General features: G+C 41.0%; 1 protein-coding gene across 3 annotated transcripts in view; it reads right to left on the bottom strand.

Annotated features, from left to right (window-relative positions):
- The window catches only part of LOC135184771 (cadherin-6), a 115,772-nt gene that overhangs the window by 48,374 nt on the left and 46,988 nt on the right, over positions 1–20,410 (bottom strand). For 2 of the 3 annotated variants that reach the window (XM_064160829.1, XM_064160828.1), the window contains exon 2: positions 5,563–5,918. The exons of the other annotated variant lie outside the window; for it this stretch is intronic. In XM_064160829.1, the coding sequence (XP_064016899.1) occupies positions 5,563–5,793 (231 nt within the window). In that variant the 5' untranslated portion in view covers positions 5,794–5,918. The remainder of the gene's footprint in view (positions 1–5,562; positions 5,919–20,410) is intronic. 3 annotated transcript variants of the gene reach the window in all.

Genomic DNA, 20,410 nt, shown 5'->3' with positions numbered 1-20,410 from the left:
TACATTAAGCTGTGGAAGAAGATGGTTGAGGACTTGTCAGGGACAAGGGTCCAGCCCAGAGCCTTGTGTACACTGTGAGCAGTGCTGCAACCCACAGAGCACCTCACATCGACTGATTCAACCTAGGGATGACTAATAGCTGTCTTCAGTTTTGTAACGTGCCTCTTCAAACTCAGGAATTGTTCAGGGCTGACAGATCATTCACAGATTTGGAGCCTGGCCCCTGACCTGCCAGTTCTCCTGGAAGCAGAATGCAGAATCTAGAACTGGAGAAAGGATACTCTGAACATCAAATGAAAAGAATTGGAAACTGTTTTGAGTAGACTCCCTAAATAAATAGAAGTCACAAGGGGAACGTTTAGGTCTTGTAACGATAACATATAATCACTGTGTTTGGAATAGGAAACTGCACCAATCAATTCACGTTTACACCATAGTGCAAGTTACAAGGTAAAGAACAATACTGAGCAAGTGTTTGGCAAAAGAACTACTTAAAGGATGTTAAGAGTGCAGATGGCAAGTCATTTTAGTTATGCTTTTCACATCTTGGTTTTCTGGGGGAACAGAAAGTACAAAATGCTAGCATACTAACAAGGTGGGAGAAAGTGAGGTTTCTCTTGCTAGTTATGTCATCCAATTAGGATGTTGGGGTAATGTGACCCATTACTGCCTCAAATGCTGAAAATGCTTGGACTGTATGACATGGAAATTATTTCCCTTGTTTAAATAGCTCCTTGTGTGTGCTCACAGCCACTTCTTTTTTGTCTCAGTGTGTTACTTAGTCCCACTACTTTCAGTGGTATGGAGAGATCCTACCTTTTGTTTGATTTGCTTCTCTTGGAATACACTGCAAGGATTGATTGTGCTTGTTTTCAGAACAGTTGTAGCCAGAAGTAAAAACAGGCAAAAGAAAGAAAAGCAATACTGAAACTATACTGTGATATCATTTAGTTCATCCCCTTCACCTCCAAACCAGGATCAATGGTACCTTAAACCATTGCTGACAGAGGTTAATTTATCGTTCCCTGTGGTTCTTTCAACACCAAACAAAAGGATTCTGGTTTTGCCTACAGTAATGCAGTATTCTTTCTGCTTTGCCAAGCCACACAGCAGCAGAATTTTGACTTTATCTTCTTTGAAAAATGGAGCTGTCAGCAGAGGATGATTGTTTATGATAGGTTGTACAGGTAGTAACATCAGATAGCTTCCAGGCGAGCATACTGCTTGAATTATATGAACATCAGTAAGACACAGCAGAAAAATGAAAAGTATGTCTGAAAGTTTCCTTTCAGTTCCAGAAGTTGTGCCTGTTGTTATCAGGAATGTAAGTTGTTCCTTTCCACTGCAGGCTGCCAGAAGATCTTTTCTGGGTTAATGAGGAAGGTTTAAGACTTGATCAACTGTTTCTTTAGTCTAAAAGAAAGTGCCATCCTATTCTTTTACATAACAACAATTTGCAGGTGTGTGCTTTAACAAGACCACTCAGTGAAGGGTGCCAGTCTATAGATTTTACATGGCCAGTGGGACACCATGCAATGACATTAAGTGCATACAAATGGTAACTATACCATTGAATATAATCTTGGAACAGGGAAGAATTTTTTCACTCTTTTGCTCAGGAATATCTGAACACCTTTAGAGAATGTGGCATGTATCTCTATATACAGCTGCACTACCACTTCATTGTTTACCTAGGATTTAGAGATGCATTTACTCCAGCCCTTTCAAACAGTACTAAGCAACCACAGGTACAGCCAGATCTCTTTTAACTCCTAATTCTACTGTTGCAGATTTTGGCTAGGTATTAGTGCTGGGCACTTCTGTACTTTGATGCTCATGTAATCCTTTTATTTTATTTTGGGATTGAATTCCTGCTTAGTGCCATAGTATCTGAACCAGAAAAAAATATATCTTCAGGTTAAAATGTCACCGTGTCCATCAATCACACTTCAGTGAATTGCTGTAGTTCACAGGTTATTAAGCAGTGCAATGAATAATTCCAGTCCAGAACTTTGCTGCAAGTTCCTCATATTGTTATGACTGAGACTAACCACAACTGAAGGCATGAATTTCTACTTTATTTCACTAATGTACAGGAATGAAATTCAGGGTTACGAAAACTGGATAATCAAATGGTGGATCTGGTGTTGCATCCACAGCATACAATCAACTGAAGCTTCTTGCTGGCAGCCACATATTCTTGTCTAGTATGATAGAGCAATGAGTTTGGGCTGACAGCAAAGTGTATAACATACAAAACTGGGAAGCACTTTTTAGTAGTTGACAGTACCAGAAAAGGGTTAGCTGGTTTCACATGTGCTTAGGCAATGATCTTCTAAAGGATGGAAAGCATTGGGGTTTGTTGGAGAAAGAGTATACATTTATGGAGCACAGTAGTGCTCTGGTCCATGACTTTGCTAATGCTTTCAGCACTGTCTTCAGGACTGGCTTGGCCTCTGTCCTCAGAGAAATTAGCTTTCTTTGTAACTGTTTCAAGCCTGAATGCACTCTCACTTTTCTTCCCCCTCTGTCTAAAATTAGTATGATGTGAATGTGGGATTTGAAGAGACCAGATTGATGCTGGTCTCTTCTCACAGGTAAATAGTGATAGAACAAGAGGCAACACCCTCAAGCTGTGACTAAGTTTAGACCAGATATTAGGAAAAGTTTTTTCACAGCAAGAGTGATCAGGCATTGGAATGGGCTGCCCAAAGAGGCACATCCACCAACCCTGGATGTGTTTAAAAGTCGTATGGATGTGGTGCTTGGGGGTATGGTTTAGCGTGAACTTTACAGAGTAGGGATACTGGTTGGACTTGCTGATCCTGAGGGTCTTTTCCAAGCAGAATGTTTCAGTGTGCTTCTGTATGAACAATCACAGGATTTTACAACTGTAGTTTGGGCAGTTTATACAAATAATGCTGATGGAATCTTTCACAACAGGCATCTTGTATCTCACATTTTGATACAGACATTTGATTAAATAGACATTAACAAATGAAAAGACAAAAGGCCAAGTGAAAAAAAAATTGTTTCCTTGTAGCTTATATGGAGGCTTTTTTTTTTATAATTATGATGCTAATGCCCACCAGTTTTTACCACTAAACACAGCCCCCCACAGAAGACCCAGATCTGAGTAGTTATACAGTAAGACATAAACACAGTTTCCCTTTATATACCTTGTATTTCTCTTCTTTTAATAGATTTTCCTTCTTCCATTTCTCTATACTATAGTATAATATAAAGGCTGTAGCCAAATATTCTTCCTATATTTGGTTCATATTCAAGTTTAATATTTAATCCCCTGAGAAAAAATATAGTTCATAAACACATTCATTATCTTCATTTGTCCACACCAATCAAGTTTAATTGTTCTGTTAAATTGCCTGGTTACCTCAATCTGGAGATACTCAGCTGTTCCTACCATTTATCCTCACACCAATACTCAACTTTCTCTAATAATAAATGGCTGCTCTTCCATGCCTCTTGGCTAATTGTTCAGTTACAAGGGTGTGAGTAGTTCTGGCATTTGAAAGATGTGTGAAAGGCCACTTGTGAACAGCTCAAAACCACAGAATCAATGACATTTACACAATGTGTTGTTGCTATGCTTTGCAGCAGTAAGTCTACTAAAGGAGCAATAGGTAGAAGAACAACTTTTAAAAATAATGTCTACATTTTTTTCTCTCTGACTCTAGTTAAACTTTCTTCTTTTTCTTGTCCAGCTAGACCATTTTTTAACTCTCTCTCAGCAAACTCACCCTGCAGGAATATTTACTCTCCAATCAGTCCCTTGGAAACCAATGGCTTCTACTCTTAATTCTGCAGAGGAGAGAACTTGGGGGCTTGGAGCTGAGCAGGTTTAATAACAAAATTCACAGTGAAGATGACAGGCTGTAAGACTCACATGCTTTATCTTTGGAGAAAGAGATGTTCATTACTGTGATGCCCCCCTGAGAAGACTGGCAAACAGGACTGTCTGTATAGGACTACTTCTTTCAATTGATTCCCCCCCTCCTTGATTCCATATTTCTTACATGTTGGTTGTTGTTGTTGTGGTGGTGTTTTTTTTTTTTTTTTTTTTTTTTTTTTTTTTTTTTTTTTGTTGGTTGGGTTTGTTCTTGTTTTTTCCTTCACTGTCATTTTATGGTCTTATTTGTACTCTCTTTAGGTAATGGTTTTCTCCCAACTCCTATCTCCTCATTTGATGTTCCTTTCCATCTTGATTCCTATTTTAGTTTCCTCTCCTTCCACCTGTCTTTCTAATTCATCCCTCTTACTCTCTTCTGTTTTTTTTTCTTACACTCTCACCTTTTGTCTCTACTTCTCTCTGAGGACTCTCTGCCTGTGGCTTTTTCCTGTAGATTGGGCTCAATGGCACCCTTCATGAATGTTGATTATCCTGGTTGGAGCGCTTAATACTATTAGACCAGCTGCGTAGCCCTTCATTTGAATCACGCCTTGTGGCCATTTGCAGGAAAGGAGTGTCACATCCAGCTCTGACTGACAGATGATTGGCAGGCAAGAAAAGCAGCCACTATCTCTCCTGGGAATGCTCAGAAGCTTGCAGAGGGAGATAAAATGTCAAACTGCTGTGAACTGCAGCCTTTGCAAGAAGTCTCAAGAGATCAAACTAGATCAGGTATAAATCTTTTAGTTTGGAAACTTAAGCTGTGTTGTTTCTGCTCCAAATGCCATCATCAATGGGCATCATTTCTGCACCCTGCAAGATAGGCTCCTATGGGCCACAGTACCTTGGGCAGTATAGTCTCACTCTAGAAATACCACATGGACATCAATTCTGCAATTCATATAAATCATGTTATCTACACAGAGGTCTGCATCTTAGGGAGATGTATATTCTCAGAGTTAAGCTGTGTTTTTTTTTGTTGTCTATAATGATAATAATAGACTATCTTCCAACTGCCAGCATACTTTGAGCTTAGAAATACTCAGTCATCTGTTGCTTCATAGTGTATAAGCACAGTCTGTGTCAGCTCTTTGTAATAGCATGAATTGTGGTATTAAGGTCACATCAGAGTCCTCAGAGGCACCACCAAACCTCACCAGAAAATAACTGTGGCATTGTTGTGTACAGTGGGGAATAAAAGGGCAAGTGGTTAAGTTGTTCTGGATAGACAGAATCCTTGCCAAAAGATGAGTACTGTGAATCCTAAATACCTTGGACCAAAGTTTCTTTTGGTTTATCTAGTGTGACTAGCAAAATGAATGAGCATAAGGGGAAATGCATGTGACATTTTAAAGCTAAAAATCTGGCCTAGGCAACCCTAATAAACTGCATTATTTCCAGACAAAAATAAAAAAATGGAAGTCTTTAACATAATTGTGCATGATTTGCCATGAGACCTGCTGACTAAATGAGGAACTTCCTGTTGTTGAAGCAGGAATAGACTAACCTTTCTCTTGAATACTATTCAGCAGAAGCTGAGCAGACAGGAAGGTTAAATAAAGTTGTAGCTAGCACTGTTTTTACCTACTTGCTGCTCTTGGCTTTCCAGTGCTTCTAAAAGTGAAATGTAGATGCATATGAAAGAGTCTTACCTTGCCAACATATTGGTAGTCAGTTCCTGTGTATTCCTCCAGTAAAAAGAACTGATTCCACATCCAGCTCCTTTTGGAACGGTGGAGGTCTCTCCTACTGTTTCCAGACAATACCAAAACCTTTTCCTTTTCTGGAAAGCCACTAGTCCTTTTGGGTAATGGAGTTAAGAAACTTTGGTGGGGCTGACCAGCCCAAAACAGCAGCCAGAAGCAATGGTAAGTTCTCATCATGGCAACACGAGATGGTTTAAATAATGAGTTTTTGTCTTGTCCTCAAGCTAACCTACTTTACTTCTCCGAATCCAATCTCATGCCGTCTTCCTTCTATAAATAGTCTTTGCCGTCTCAAAGGATCTCTGAAAAGAAAAGTAACAACTTTAGAAGCATTTTCAAAGGTACTTAACATTCATTACCACAGCAAGTAAGTCAGAAAAGCAGGAGTGTAATAATGATTCTTGAAATGCTGGTTCCAGACATTGTGAGAAGTCTTTCAAAGGATTTGTACTGAGTAGAAGAAAGGAGTCCCTATGCTTGGGGAGTTGGAGTCTGTGGGTTGTTCAGTTTTTTTCCTGTTTAACTTCATTTGCTTCCATTCACTGACAAGGGCAAACCAGGCGTTTCTCTTTTTACTGCATGAACTTCGGTATGTAACCGATTAGTTTCTAACCAGGGATCTTGATGAGGTTACTGCATTACGTAGAAGAAAGGTTAGCAAGTGCGCACACTGCCTTCCCAGGAGGCATTCTGTTGCCAGTGTTATGGGTTGAGGAGGCTGGTTCGATAACTCCAGACGCTTTCCATCACACTTAAGGACTTTAGTCTTTAACTTCATTTAGGAAGGGTTAGATAAAGAGACCAGTGAAATAAATGTGGGTATTTGTCAGCATCTCCCACATACAAGAACCCATTTGATACTGCGTAGAAAGTTAAGTGGATATTTTGGTTTTCTCAGTTACCTACTGCCAGAGTTTTGTATATTTGTATACAGTTATATATGGCAATATTCTCAACGATAGCATCTACAAATAAACAGTCTATCTACCTGTGGGTTCTTACTGCTGCTTCCTACAGAATGATTACAAACATGATCCCTATCTCTGCATGATTTCCATAATGACAAAAGCTGTAACATATAGTGCCATGGTGCAGTGCAGGCAGGTCTTCTGTTTCTGAAAAACATGGAAGTTTCTATTCAGGAAGAAGAAATTATGCTAAGGATCTCAGGTCTTAGTCACGCAAAGTACCTAATTAACAGTTTTGGTGCCACCAGCATCAAAAGGACATTGAGCTGTTGGAGCGGTTACAGAGGAGGGCCACAAAGGCAATCAGAAGGGTGTAGCACCTTGCCTGTGGGAGCAGACTGTGAGAGCTGGAGCTGTTCAGCCAGGAGAAGAGAAGGCTCTGGTTAGATCTTATAGCCGCTTTCCAGTACCTGAAGGGGGTTGAAAAGAAAGCCAAGAAGGGCCTATTGTGATAGGATGAGAGGAAATGAATTGAAGTTTGAGGAGGGGAGATTTAGACTAGACATTAGAAAGACATTCTTTACAGTAAGGGTGGTGAGACACTAAATCAGATTGTCCAGGGAGGTCCTTGGATGCCCCCTCCCTAGAGAAGTTCAAGACTGGGTTGGATGAGATCTTGAGCAACCTGGTCAAGTGTCCCAATGCCCTGATTTACAGTTGGTAGTGGAAAGACGAATACTAGTCCCTGGCTTCAACAGCCACACCTTTGGAAAAAAAAAGTGGAAAGTGTCTCTGCCCATGGCAGGGAGATTGGAACTAGATGGTCTTTAAGGTCTCTTCCAACCCACTATTCTTTAAATGAATTGACATCTTTTAGAGTCAAGATCTGTGCAAGTTTGAGGCTAATTGGAATATTTTAGTGAGAAAAATTAGATTATAGACTGTGAAAAGAAAACAATGGGGATGTCTACTTCACTCATAGGTTTGCTGAGATGCTTAAAAACAATAACACAAACATATATATGATAGAGTGAGTGTCTCTGTCTGTCAGAGTGTGTGTTCCTGGTTGTTTCTGCATAACTAATCCTTCTGCTTCTAACCTCCCTTGCTGATCCTCCAAACTCACCTTGCATGTAAAGCAGACTCTGGGATAAGGTAGAGGGGTGGAAAGAAGGTGGAAGGGTGGTTGGGAGCTCCTCCTGGGGACTCTGATTTCTGGGAGGGGTTTCTGTATTACCTTTAACATCTATATTTCTGTATATAGCTATATATATTCATATATATTGTAAATATCTGCTTGTATATTGTGCTAAGCTGTGAATATAAAGCTTCATTCCTTAATTTCCAGCTGGCAGAGTCTAGTCTGGGTGATTTCATCAGAGTGAGGGGGTGGGTAACTCCCAAACCATCACAAGATCAGGCAGAACTTAGCCTTTGAGCTATACTGATGGAGTTAAAGCATATACAATGCCTCGGGCCAGCCACTCTCCTGGTTGTCATTTCTCTTAGCAATAAATTGTATAAAATAACCTCAAGTCTCTTACTGTTCCTCTCAGTACATCATCTTCTGTAAAGAAATACCACTTAGCCTTTAGGTGGATAATAGCTAATGGAATGGGACTGTTCAAACGATACTGTTTTACTGCTCCACAAGGTAAAATACGGTGCAAAGGTAACTTCTGGGTGAGAAAGATTCAGATTTTTGCATTAAGAGGAGAATGAAAAAGGTACAACTAATTCTGAAGCAGAGAAGAGGGGAGGTTTTAGTTAGTCTCATGATAGCCAGAGAACTTTCTGTGGGGAAAACCAAATTGTCCTGCAGGTCGTGGGAGCTGTGTCCACAGACACACAGGCCTATACACCCGTACATGCAAACACACACACACACAGATGTAGCAGCAAGAACTTGCTCACCACAAGAAGGACTTCACAGAGAAGGAACACAAAGAGACAGAGTGACTGAGCTTTACAATGTGTTCAATAACTGCCTTCAGTGTGAGTCATGAAGCACTGGCAAATAAATGTGCAGGATCCCAGAGTGCAATGTGGACAGATTCTGGCACTGGGCTGAGCTGATTTTAGCTCTCTCTCAGTTCATAGTCTCTTTTAACATTTTTCTGTAATCTTCTGATTTGCACAGGGTTTTGTCCTTCGCAGCTGTAACCTTCTAATCCCCAGCTCCAAGAGGAGCCTGTCCTGGTTGGCATCCTCCCTGGTCATATGCAAGAGGAAACTCTGTCTCACACCATACTTTGGACTTCTGTGTTTTCACCAGGTTGCATTGCAGGGAGGTTGGAATCTGCCCAGGTAGGATAATTAGTGACCCAGGCAGCAGCAGCAGTAGCAGGCGGCCGTGTAACAGCACGCCCGTCGTGATCTGTGCTTGGAGACAGATGTGAAAACATGGACGAGAGAGGAGCTCTGGTTGCAGGCACACAGCTCACCTGATCGGGGAGGCAAGGTCTAGGGTAGGGAGCACAGCATATGAGCAAATCTGTTATTCAGCTATTAGTGAAGTCTGCATGGATTGCTGAGGTGTGAGGGATTGAAAACCACCACTTGACAGGCCTCCTCAGTGTTCATCTCATTACCTCTGCAGCTGATTTCCACAGTGGGTCTCAATACCTCTGCTCCTGCATGTAACATTTCCTTAGCAGTGCTACTTGGAGTAGCATTACAATACAGGATTTGTGCCAGCCTTTTAAAGGATCAGTCCTTCAAGTGCCAATTGCTAGGAAACAATTATTCCTGTGGGGAAATTCTCTGCACTTGAAGTCAGCTATTTTTCACAGCTCTGATGTCACGGGAGAAGTTTTATGGTGGTTCATGCTGAAATATAGCTCACGAGAATGATATCATAACTGTGAAATACAGCCTTTGACTCTGCACTGCAGAGATGTGTCCAAAATGCTGAAATAAGGCTGTGATCTCGTAATGTCCCTTTCAACTGAATAGTCTTCACCAATCAGCAAAGCAGTTAAGCCCCAGCAGCTTCCCTGTGCGTGGCAAGAGAGACACACCCTTGCAAATCTCGGTTTACGTGTGCAGCTGGGGTAAGTACCAGCTGAAGACCAAGATGTCCTTGCCCTGCAGGTGCCAAAAACTGGTTTATGAGTTGCTGATAAATTCAGTTCAGTGAGAGAAGCACTGTGGTCTGAGCTAAGCCTTTACAAAAGACTGAACTCCTGTGGTTCTTAAATGCCATTTTGTGTTCTAGTCCCAGTGTCTCTGCTCCAGAGAGGTCTCTGCAATGAAACATTTTTTCTCATGCAATCTTCTTTCTTCATTTTGAGAAGTCATTCACTAGGGATAGTTTATTTTCTTTAAATGTAGATGTACAAATTAAACCGATGGGACCTTGGGATGGGAGCTAAAATTTATTTTACTTCACTTTGCACAAAGACAGGCAGTAAGTCAAAAGGGATGCTTTAAACATGGCATATCTCTCAACCATCAGCTGGTCAACTGGTTAGGGAACTCATTGTGCTAATCAACAGTCAGTAGTTAAAGATGATTTTAATGTACAACAGCCTCAGACAACTGGCTGTCAGCTCAAATACATAGCAAAGCTGGGCTTTTTATAAGAGAAGAAGGAATCTGCATGCCCAAGCTTAAAAATTCTCTCAGTCTAACTTTAGGTATGGTGATTGCTAACATAAAAGCAATGTCACTTGCAGTCACAGAACTGCCTTCAGTGTGACAAGTCACAGATTTAAAGTTTATGTTCATGCCACTTTGAAGGATCAAAACCTCAGACAATTGCTTAATCACTATAAATACCAACTGACTTCAGAATTATTTTCCCTAGGTGGTGATACTCATAGTCAGCCTTTCTACTAGTCACCATCCTTGCCAGTATCTCATTAATATATGTAATGTCTTAATGACACCAATGTGCAAATTTAAACTCTTCAGAGAAATATTTAATTATTTCAATTAGAAATCAAGGAAGAAAATCATCCACTGGAACCATCCTACAAATCAGGGACATGAAGATGCCTTTCTGGCACAGTGACAGGCATCAGGTGTGGGTTCCACCTCTGCTCTCACTCAGCACCGTGGGCTGTGCTGCTCCTACTAGTTGGTGGTTAAATAAATCAGACTAGGAAAAAGCTTTCCCATGAGAGGCATCAAAGGAGATGAGAAATATTGTTTTAATTTCTTTCTATTCAATCCCATAGTGCTCCCCTCTCAACAGACTCTCAAAGAGAGATCCTTTGTACAGTGTCTTAGACTCTCGATTCAAACATTATTTCTTTTCAGATCTCACACATTCCATTACATTTCTCTATGTATTTCTATATTTTGGATATTATGGGCTGCTGATTAATATATTTTAAATAGCTTCTAAATATGCCAACAACCATCAGTGTCTTTGAAGTTTCCTATATAAGCTTTATTCAAAGAGAAGTGCTAGTATAGTAGATATTTTTTTAGGCCCTAGTCGGTTCACACATTAGAACTTTCAATACACTAGAATGAAAATCCATTGTATTTTCAAGAACTGATCATTATGAGTTTAAGAAACTGAGGTGTCTTAAACCTCAGGATTTAGGTAACACACCTCCAGGGCTAGATAGGTCCAGGAAGTGGACTGGAAAGTGTGACCTTTTGTTATTTCATTACTAAAATGCCTGCAGCATAGGCTGTTCATCTCCCTTATCCTGTCCCTTCTCCCTTCCTGGAGCAGGCTCCCTTACTTCAGGTTTGCAAGGGAGTGGGGACAGGAGATGATCAGAGGGCTGGAGCATCTCTGCTATGAGGACAGGCTGTGCGAGTTGGGGCTTTTCTCGAGCAGACTTTGAGGAGACCTTGTAGCAGACTTCCAGTATCTGGAGGGGGACTATTTACAAGGTCTTGTAATGACAGGACGAGGAGTAATGGGATTAAACTGGAAGAGAGGAGATTTAAACTAGATGTTAGGAAGAAGTTCTTTCCAGTGAGGGTGGTGAAACACTGGAACAGGTTGCCCAGGGAAGTTTGTGGATGCTACCTCCTTGTAGATGTTCAAGGCCAGGTTGGATGAGGCCTTGAGCAACCTGTTCTAGTGGGAGGTGTCACTGCCTATAGTGGGGATTGGAACTAGATGATCTTTGAGGTCCCTTCCAACCTAAACCATTCTATGACCCTATGACTTGTGTCTTTTGGATGTTTTTGTATTGTTTTATGTAGATGTGAATAGTATTTCCATTTAAACTTCTAATTCTTTCCAATCCTATGTGGAGTATTTCCTTTACTCTTCTTGGAAGGCATAAAGAGCATTTATCTTTGCTCCCTAAACCCAAGACACTGATAATGTGCTGTTATCCTCACACTGAGGCTTAATGAGCAGGTGAAAGTTATTAGAAGATGTGGCATAGTAAGTTAGGAAAATGAGCATAAAAAATGGTACTAATACACCCCTGGTAAGTGTAATTCAGCTAACAGGAATATGTAGGTTTAGGTTTTGGTAGTTCTGTGATTTAGGTTTTGGTAGTTCTGTATTTTGAAGATTTTTTTTTCTTCATGTTTTTGACACAATAAACTGCATCTCCTCATCATGGGGGATGGCTTAGGTTCTTGTGCTCAAATGCATGAAGACAGAGAATAGATCCTGTTCTCTCATTCTAGCAGTATGGCTGCACCAGTTTATGTGCTTTTACTGCCCAAATCCCCTGATTTACAGTTGGTAGTGGAAAGATGCATACCAGTCCCTGGTTTCAACAGCCACAACCACACCTTTGGGGGGAAAAAAAAAAAAAAAAAAAAAAAAAAAAAAAATATATATATATATATATATATATATATATATATATATATAAAATTCTGCCCTGGAAGCTTTAATTTCTATTTAATATTGTGGAAGATGTGGGGATGCACTAAATATATTTTGATATCATATATTCTAGATGCTTACCAAGCCATCACCAATTGAATTTGCCAGGCAAGCTAACCCTGCTTAAATCCCAAACAATTCTACAGAGCAAATAACCAGGCACAGTAACTGGACTGCAGGCTTCAGCTTCTCCAGTTTCCTTGTGGAGGAGGGTCAGTTAATATTACCCTGACAAGATCATGCAGTGAGACACTCTTCCATATTGCCATGGTCCTGCTGGAAGGACCTTCCCCTGGCTTAAACATCAGGGGCAAGTGTTTAACATATGAAGCCTGAGAGAGACACTGAAGAACAAAAGATGGGGAAAGTATTAATGTGAGAGGAAGATAATAGCCAGATAGTGAGTCCTGTGTTGGTTGTGTTAGGTGTAGTATAGAATGAGGCATGCTAGGTAAAAATCTGATGATTATTTGCTTGGCATTTGCTTTGTTGCATATCTGTGCTGGAGAACCACTGTCCAAGTCCCTGTGAGAACCTGAAGAGCCAGGACCCTAGGGCATCATTGAGGCTGTCCTTACAAGCCTTAAGTATGTGGTTCCACCACCCTGTAGGTAAGACTGCAAGGAAAGGATCAAGGCAATAAGGAAAACCTGCAGAAAAATTATTTCCTTATCATGAGGGGGAAAGGTTAAAATAGCAGTAGCTACAAAAAGGAAAGTATTGCAGTTAACAAAAAAACTAGAAGTTTCCAGAGTTATCATATTCACTTCTTTTTAAGTATCATATTCATACATTTTAATATATCATATTGATACATTTTCATACACAGCAAAGAATTCCTTGTCAGATATTTTCAGTAACAGCTAAGTTTCATGTGCTCAGAAGCTGTAACACTGCAGACTTGCCCATAATTGACTTGGACTTAAAAAACAGTCGTAGAGTTTGATCTTACTTTGCAATCATGTCTCTCTTATGACCAGTCAGATCTGAAAGTCTCCATCTAGTAATTTTCTCAAGTGTGAATTAGATTTTGCAACTCTGAAATCCAAATGCCCCTTCTCCTGCATGGCAAGTCCACGAGGCATTCATTTGTAAATATCAGTCACAAACAGGAAAAAAAAGTCACATTTTCAGTATAAAGGCAGCTGATGAAATGTTACTCTTCTGATCTTCACTTTTTTGCTTTTGATATCTTTGTTAGATAAATCCGTATGCTCTAGTGATCATCCCTGTAAATAACAAAACAGAGCCAAGGGAAAATTCAAACTGAAAGATTTGTGGTTTTAAACTGGAGATACTTTCTGAAGACATCAAGTACACACAATGTAATTGCAGCCAGCAGTGGTTGATTATAGTGTCTTTCAAACTCGTTTGGCTTTGTTTTTTTTTAAATTTAGTTCTCACAGCAGGGAAAAAGACCCAGAGCTATAAAAATAACTAAATGCAGCCAAAATGTTAAGATCGCTACTATCTCCATCTTGCACTGGGATCTATAAACACGGTGCATTTGAACAATGCAACTGCTTTAACCCTAGTGGACCTGAATGCAGATGAACATCAGCCTTCACAAAAGCATACCCAGACAAAGAGGACAAGTGAGAAATGCATCTCCTTTTTTGGTTTGTGAATGGCAGTGGCAAAAGACGACTGTATGACTTCAATGAGAAGCTGTTGAGTGCACTAGTGACAACATTTGCCTGCTCACTCTTCTTTCACCTAGCATCTGAGAAGAGTCTAAGTCATCTTGTTTCAGAGATGCCCACTTCAAATCTCTGTATCTAGCCACACTGGGAGTGTATCTTTTATCTGCTGTGCATAAAGAGCTTCAGCATACAAGATAGAGGATAAAGAACTTCAACATATAAAATAGAGGAAGGGCACAGAAAATTAAATCTTGTTTCCATTGTATTATTTCATTAAGTGACTTTTGTGTGCTTGTTCAAGAATATCTGTCGTGGGGCTGGAATCTGGAGCCCTATTTCCTGTTATACAGCAGCATTTTAGTCACAAGTTTAATCTTCCTTCTTCCTGATGGTTAGTGCCAGTCCAAGGCATGGCTGTGCTTTAACCACCACATGCACCTTTGCTGCATATGGTGTCTGGACACAGGCATATGCTGGAGAGTGTGTGGACCTGCAGAAAGATCTGACATTCCTTAGGTCCTTACTTAGAGCAGTAACTGCTGCTACAGCAGCAACATTATGTATGTGTCACAGGTAGTCTCCTCTACAAGCAGGTATGTGAAGTGAGGACAGACTCAGCTCTAGCAGATCCTGTCCCCTTTGTAAGCTACCTCTGCTTAGTGTTAATGGGAAGCAGGAGCTGGTCTTGCCAAAGCCTTTTAGCATTGCAAGTGCTGTGCAGGGAGGCTTCCATGGTATTTCGTTGTCCTCCTGCAGAGAGAAGCATTTCACTGCATATCAAGAGGTCCCTGTTCCATATCTAGCTGCCTTCACTGACCTGCTTAGGGGCAGAAGGAAAGGCTATGGACGTTGTTTACCTGGAGCACTTGACACCATGTCCCACAGCATTCTCTTGGCTACTCATGGCTTGGATGGGTTGACACTTTGGTGGGTATAATAGTGGCTGGCTATCCCAAAGAGTGGTGGTGAATGGAGTTAAATCCAGTTGGTAGCTGATCACAAGTGGTGTGCCACAGGGCTCAGTGTTGGGGCCAGTTTGGTTTAACTTATTTAACAATGATGTGGATGAAGGGATTGAGTGAACTCTCACTATGTTTGCAGATGGCACTAAGCTGGGAGGGAGCATTGATCTGCTTGAGGGTAGGAAGGCTCTACAGAGAGCCCAGAACAGGCCAGATTGATGGGGCAAGGCAAATTGTATGAAATTAAAAAATGCCAAGTGTTACAGTTGGGTCACAACAACCTCACATAATGCTACAGGCTTGGGCAAAAGAGGCTGGAAAGATGCTCAGCAGAGAAAGACATAAAGGTGCTGATATACAGCTGACAGGATACGGGTGAGCAGTGTGCCTCAGCAGCCAAGAAAACCAACAGCATCCTGGCCTGTATCAGGAATAGTGTATCAAGCAGGACCAGGAAAGTGATTGTCCCTCTGTACTTGGCACTGATAAGACCATGCCTTAGGTACTGTGTTCAGTTTTGGGCCCCTCAACACAATAAGGACATTATTGAAGTGCTAGAGAGGAGCAACAAAGCTGGCAAAGGGTCTGGAGAAAAGGTCTTATGAGGATTGGCTGAGGGAACTGGGATTGTTTAGTCTGGAGAAAAGGAAGCTGAGGGGAGACCTAAGCAGTCTCTACAACTACCTAACAGGAGGTTGTAGCAAGGTGAGTGCTGATCTCTTATCCCATGTAACAAGTTCTCAAAGACTGGAACAGTCTCTCCAAGGAAATGGTTGAATTCCCATCCCTGGAGGTGTTTAAAAGATGCATAGATGTGGTATGGAAGGACATGGTTTAGTACCAGACATGATAGAATTAGGTAATGGTTTGGTTTGATCTTAAAGGTCTTTTCTAGCCAAACCAAATGTAAAAGAGGGGACAGGTGAGACTAACAAGTAACAGAGAATAATGCTGTAAAATATATTCAGTTGTTCCTTGGTGGAGAGGACCTAAACAATTAAGCAAATTGACTACATATAGCAGGAGACCAAATTGGTAACACTCCTACTGCTGTGCATATCCAGTACATGGATCTTTTATTCCTGATCAATGACTTAATGGCAGAGAGTAGCAGATGTGTATGGCATCATAACCAAAGGGTTTTCAGCTGTACCAGCAGTGCCCTCAAAGCCATGAAAATGCTGCAGGAAAACCTTACTCTTTGTTGTGGTACTTGATGGAAGTCTGCAGTACTGTCAATCCCACTGTGAACGTCATTGGTGTTCTGAGACACAGAATGAGTTACAATCAAAGCTGTCCTTGCTTTTGTAAAGTTTGGGATTTCTCAACCTCTCTTTATTTATTTTAGGATAGGAAACCAGCAGGTTCTTCAAAGTGAGAGTGTAATCTAAAAGAAACTCAGTCTACATGATGTATCAAAATTTGATACCTGAAAAGGAGGCTAGGCTCCCTACCCAGCTAAAAGAAAGTGGAAGGCTCTTGGATGATTTAAGTGCCTAAAATAAAGCATTTTGTTTCTCCTCTGAAGGAGGTTTGAATACCTCTCCTTCTGTTGCACTTTAGACTCTGGTACTTGAAGTGTCCTATACAGGCTCTTAGAATTAATCAGTGAATTTTTAGGCCGTCCTTTTGTGAGCAAAAACCAAGACTCCGTTCTGAGAGAGTATGAGATGCCAGTACCTCAAAATCTCTAATAAGGGAACACATTAAAAAAACTCAAACAACCTTGTGAGCTTCTTCCTGTATTCTTATTGTAGATGAGTTACTCTGTTTTGATTTTTCCATGCACACTCAAAACTAGCATTTATTAGGCACCCATCTCTCAGCCATTGAAGAAAAATCATCCCCAAGCTCCCACAGAAGAGACAGAAGCATAGACAACAGATGTTTTCTGTAGCTGATCAGCAGTTACTTAAAGCTAAGGTGTCAGCGATACTCTCCAAACACAAGAGACAAATCTGGGCTTGCAGCTGCTTTAGTGGCATTGCAGTTCTCCCTCAAGTATTGGGAGTGTGATAATGAAGGCAGATGCTGAACTGCCACATGCATAGGCAGAAATAAAAGGAGGAAGTGAAGTTTCTTTTTCAACAGGCACAAGCCTCTCTTCCTGTCAAACACTGACTGGTTTTGACAGTAGTAATCAAATAGTTCAATAGCAGACACTAGAAGAAAATTTCTTTGACAGAAATGTTTTGGTCATGCTTTGGACAGTGGGTATTGTTGTCAAACACAGCATTAAGGGCTGAATTCCTTATTTCATAGAATTATAGAATCAGGCAGGTTGGAAGAGACCTCCAAGATCATCCAGTCCAACCTAGCACCCAGTCCTGTCCAGTCAACTAGACCATGGCACTAAGTGCCTCATCCAGCCTTTTTTTGAACACCTCCAGGGACAGCGACTCCACCACCTCCCTGGGCAGCCCATTCCAATGCCAATCACTCTCCCTGTGAAGAACTTCCTCCTAACATCCAGCCTATACTTCCCCCAGCACAACTTGAGAGAAGAAACACACAGGCTGAGATAGCAGAATTGTTACAGGGTTAGGGTAAGAAGAGCTCATCTGATTCTATTACAGGTATATTAGAGCTTATGCACTTCTCATATGTAAAAGATTCTTCATTTTGTTATTTACAACTGTCTGTAATTTCACACTTCTAGGACAACCATGATCATTACTACTATCTTTTTGTTTGGTTTGGCTTGTTTTTTCCTTTTTGCAGTTCTCACCTCACAGGTATTCTCCTTGCTAACCCCACTCCCAGCATACCTCATTTCATCTGTGGTAGAGCAAAGCAGATGTCTGTCTTAAGCAGTTTTCCTGTTCACCAGCTCCTGTTTGCATCTTTTTCTCTGCTAGAGGCTTAGTGCTTGCTGGATTTTTCTTTACTTCTTGACAGAAATGTATGCTAATTGGCCACTCTTGAGTTAAGCCAAAACAATCACTAGGTGGGACATTTGGTACTGGACCTGGAGAGGACAGGAATAGCTGACCTTTGGCTTTTTCTTTGATTGTCAAAGGCTTTCTTATTTCTTATGACTTTTGTGGTCATTTACCACTGTGAAATGAATGCAGAGTGCTACCAAATTAGAAATGCCTGCAATGCTCAGCTTATTGTGGCAAGTGAATTCCATTTGTGCAAACAGGCTCCAACAGGAGCAATTCAGCTGGAAAATGGAGGGATGCCCATTAAGTCTCATTTCCTTGTGAATGTGCTATTAGAAGAACTGTAGATTAGTAGGTCACGCCTCTTTTGATTAAAGAGTCTATTATTTCTTTGATTGTGATAGTAACTGGTTACACTAAAATGCTACAGCTTCTTTAAACCCACTTAATGGTACCCCTATTAACTGCACAGCTTAAGAAGCTGTAGCAAAAGACAGGAGAGCTAACATAGATTTGCTGGCCTCTCTTCTCAGATCTCTTGATCCTACCTGGTATTCTACTAAGGATCTAGAAGGTCTTCTCAAACAGGGTTATTCCAGAGTGCAGAAGATAGAAATACTCATGGTTAACCCTCCTGGGCTATCCTGATGGCTAGCATTAAAAAAGCTGCAGCAGTGAGAGGAACTGACCATTTGTTGTATGATGTAAGAGTTACTGCTGAAAGGAGGTTCTAGTGAGACTAGTGTTGGTCTTTCCTCCCAAGTAATTAGCAATAGGATGAGAGGAAATGGGTTTAAGTTGTTCCAGGGGACATTTAGATTGGATATTAGGAAAAAAAATCTTTACTGCAAGAGTGGTGAGGCCTTGGGATGGGCTGTCCAGGGAGGTGGTGGAGTCACCATCTCTAGAGGTGTTCAAGAAGCGTGTAGATGTGATGCTTCAGGATGTAGTTTAGTGGTCATGGTAGTTGGGTTATAGTTGGACTCAGTGATTTTAGCGGTTTTCCAATCTAGGATTCTGTAATGATGTGTTAGCCCAATCCTCTGCTCTCTCAATGCATGTGGCAAGACTGGGCAGAGAGCCCATAATGACTCCATTGTCTCAAACAAGGTGTTACAGAGGTGGTCTTGAATAGAAAGGGTGATGGCCTTAACAGCTCTGGAGAAGAGCTGCTGGCTTTACTGTAAAAAGAGATAGTTCCTTTGGAGGTAGGAATTCTCTCTTTAAAACCACTGCAGCTGCGCCACTGAAAGGCCAAAGGAGACACTGCACTGGAGTGCATACCTCAGTCATGCACACTTCTATCTGATTTGGAGACAAGCACACTTCTCAGAAGGGTATAAAAGGATCACAGCTTCCAGGGTCCATATATTGCATCTATCAGACTCTGCTGGGATGTATCACCCTCCACTGAAGAACTTGAACTATGGCTGTGGGGCTTCATGAGAACCAAAGGTGCTGATATCTTTCTTTCTCTCTTCTTAACTCTCTCATTTTTCCTCTCTCTTTTTTCCTCTCCTTTTTCTTCCCATTTTCTCTCTGCTCCAGTCCATTACTGAGAGTTTTCACTGTTTCTAACAAACCAAATTCGTCAGCTTTCTGACATTGGTTTGCTTTAATTTATAATAAGGGAACTTTTGAATCTTAGCATGACCTACTCCACTGCCCAGGGTTGGCTTGGGACACCAGGTTGGGACAAATGTCTGTTAAATATAATAAGGCACACTTGCAGTTCATCCTGGGTATTCATAAATGCCATGCTGTGATGACAGGGATGTTATGGCAGTGTGACTAGCAGGACATTCTTGTCGAGGCAGGATGGTATCTAATCATCATACAACTGCATGCCAGGAGCATCTACAACCTGCCTCTGTCTTCACACAGAATCACCAAGTCCAACTGCCATCTCTACTCTACAAGGTGCACCCTAAACTGTATCTCCAATACCACATCCAAATGACCTTTAAACACATCCAGGGTCAGTGACTCAACCAGCTCCCTAGGCAGTCCATTCCAATGCCTGACCACTCTTCCCATGAAAAAAAGTTTCCTAATGTCCAGTCTAAACCTACCCAGTTGCATCTTGAGGCCATTCCCTCTTGTTCTATCACTGTTTACCTATGAGAAGAGACCAGCAGCAGTCCCTCCACAAGGTCCTTTCAAGTAGCCGTAGGCAGCAATGAGGTCTTCCCTCAGCCTCTTCTTTTTCAAACTAACCAGCCCCAGCTCCCTCAGTTGCTCCTCATAAGATTTATTCTCCAAATGAGAACAACACAACAAGGCAACACACTTTACAACTTCAGTGTGTATTTCCAACCAGGATGACTCACTACTTAAGGTTTTTTTTTTGAACAGTGAATGATGTTTCTGAAACTCTTTAAATTACTTGAATAGGTAACATGCATACTTGCTTTTCAAATCACTAATCTGAGAAATTGCTTTCTTTTTTAAAAAGGGCCTTTAAATATGTTTTTTGCTAATAATTTTATGTTTCTCAGAATATGAAAATCTGTAAAAGAATAATGTTGCTTGCTACTGAATAGCTTCTGAAGTATTTAATAATACCACTTATGCCACGTGC

The sequence above is a fragment of the Pogoniulus pusillus genome, chromosome 21, assembly GCF_015220805.1.
Source record: "Pogoniulus pusillus isolate bPogPus1 chromosome 21, bPogPus1.pri, whole genome shotgun sequence".
Taxonomy (NCBI): domain Eukaryota; kingdom Metazoa; phylum Chordata; class Aves; order Piciformes; family Lybiidae; genus Pogoniulus; species Pogoniulus pusillus.
The sequence above is the reverse complement of the archived record's forward strand: the minus strand, read 5'-3'. Positions and strand labels throughout refer to the sequence as shown.